The sequence below is a fragment of the Cebus imitator genome, unplaced genomic scaffold (genome assembly GCF_001604975.1).
Source record: "Cebus imitator isolate Cc_AM_T3 unplaced genomic scaffold, Cebus_imitator-1.0 Scaffold129, whole genome shotgun sequence".
In the NCBI taxonomy this organism is placed as follows: domain Eukaryota; kingdom Metazoa; phylum Chordata; class Mammalia; order Primates; family Cebidae; genus Cebus; species Cebus imitator.
The window spans coordinates 6,733,543-6,735,773 of NW_016107444.1; the positions used below are offsets into that span (position 1 = coordinate 6,733,543).

At 40.0% G+C, this 2,231-nt stretch overlaps 1 protein-coding gene across 1 annotated transcript in view; it reads left to right on the top strand.

Moving 5' to 3' along the window:
* LMLN (leishmanolysin like peptidase) overlaps positions 1–2,231 on the top strand; it is a 43,629-nt gene that overhangs the window by 26,604 nt on the left and 14,794 nt on the right. Inside the window, exon 8 of the mRNA XM_017541025.2 lies at positions 1,556–1,650. Coding sequence (XP_017396514.1) covers positions 1,556–1,650 — 95 coding nt within the window. The remainder of the gene's footprint in view (positions 1–1,555; positions 1,651–2,231) is intronic.

Consider the following 2,231-nt stretch of genomic DNA (forward strand, 5'->3'; position numbering starts at 1 on the left):
TAGCCCCCCAACCCCCAACAGACCCCAGTGTGTGACATTCCTCTCCCTGTGTCCATGTGTTCTCATTGTTCAACACCGGCCTATGAGTGAGAACATGTGATGTTTGGTTTTCTGTTCTTGTGTCAGTTTGCTGAGAATGATGGTTTCCAGATTCATCCATGTCCCTTTAAAGGACATAAACTCATCCTTTTTTATAGCTGTATGGTATTCCATGGTATATATGTGCCACATTTTCTTTGTCCAGTCTATCATTGATGGGCATTTGGGTTGGTTCCGGGTCTTTGCTATTGTAAACAGTACCGCAGAGACCATACATGTGCATGTGTCTTTATAATAGAATGATTTATAATTCTTTAGGTAAGATTGCTGGGTCAAATGGAATTTCTATGTCTAGATCCTTGAGGAATCTCTATACTGTCTTCCATAATGGTTGAACTAATTTACACTCCTACCAACGGTGTAAAAGTGTTCCTATTTATCCACATCCTCTCCAGCATCTGTTGTCTCCAGATTTTTTAATGATCACCATGTTTTTTAAGGCACTATTACGGCTCACTGCAGCCTTAAACTCCTGGGTTCAAGTGATCCTCCTGTCTTAGCCTCCCAAAGTGTTGAGATTAGAGGGGGGAGCTCACGCCTGTAATCCAGCAAGCAATCCTCTCACCTCAGCCTCCAGAGTAGCTGAGACCACAGGCACCATCATGCTCTGCTAATTTTTGTATTTTTAGTAGAGATGGGGTCTCGCCATGTTGCCCAGGCTAGTCTTGAAATCCTAGGCTCAAGTGATCCTCCTGCCTCAGCCTCCCAGAGTGCTTGATTACACGCATGAGCCACTGTGCACAGCCCTTCTGCTGCCGCTTCTGATAACCATGTGAAAATCCTTATAGGGAGGAAGTAGTGATGACTTACCACTTTCTCAAATTAAAGGAAAGGAAATTGTCAGCTAAATAATTATTTACATGTATATTTGAGCATATGCAAATGTTTGTCTTCACAGTAATTTGTAATTACCTAATGTAAGCAATTGTCAGTCTTGGCCATGCATTTCAGTGTACTGCTTCTATATTTTCAGCCCTTGTCCAGCTCTTGTTCAGATGTGATACCTGATACATTTTCAAAAAAGGGAGAAGAGCTGGGAGTGGTGGCTCTCACCCGTAATCCCAGCACTTTGGGAGGATCCTTCTGTATATATAAGAAGGCAAAGATAACTTTAAAATGCAGACAGACTTTCAGAACCATTTTATAATGTACACACACACATACACACACACAGCAGACAGGAATTAAAAACACAACAGCTGGTGCTCTTTATGGTTTTAAAACTCTAATGGTACCTGGATATATAATTATAGAAATATTTACCTAAAGTAATTTGAATTTAAAATTTATAAATATGGAACACTGAATTTTTGTTCAATTACAATGTATGATAAGTTCCTATTGCAGTATTGGCATGGTGCTTTTATGTACCAGTATCTGTTCTCTCTTTTGATCACAGGCCTGTAATTAGCCTTAATATTTTTCACTTTAAGACATTTTGAACTTTTTCTTACAGGGTTTCTCTGCTGGACTGTTTGCATTCTACCATGATAAAGATGGAAATCCTCTCACTTCAAGATTTGCAGATGGCCTCCCACCTTTTAATTATAGGTATTTTTTATTTCTATTCTTGTTCTCTTTTAGGAGGGTGCTAAGACTGGAATCTGAGAATCATAGCATATTAGATGCCATAAATAATAATATCTTTATGGCAAACCCAAGGAAATTATAGATATTAAAATAGGATATAAGAGGCCATTTTATGGAAAACATAACTTGTGAGGTAGGCAATTTTATATAATGATGTAAGTAAGGAGGAGAGAGAGACCCACACACAAGAAGCATTCCTTTTTTTGTTTGTTTGTTTTTTAATTGCATTTTAGGTTTTAGGGTACATGTGAAGAACATGCAAGATTGTTGCATAGGTACACACATGGCAGTGTGGTTTGCTCCCTTCCTCCCCATCACCTATATCTGGCATTTCTCCCCATGCTATCTCACCCCAACTCCCCAGCTACCCCCCCCGCTGTCACTCCCCTATTTGCCCCCGACAGACACAGTGTGTGATGTTCCCCTCCCTATGTCCATGTGTTCTCCTTGTTCAACGCCCACCTATGAGTGAGAACATGTGGTGTTTGATTTTCTGTTCTTGTGTCAGTTTGCTGAGAATGATGGTTTCCAGGTTCATCCAT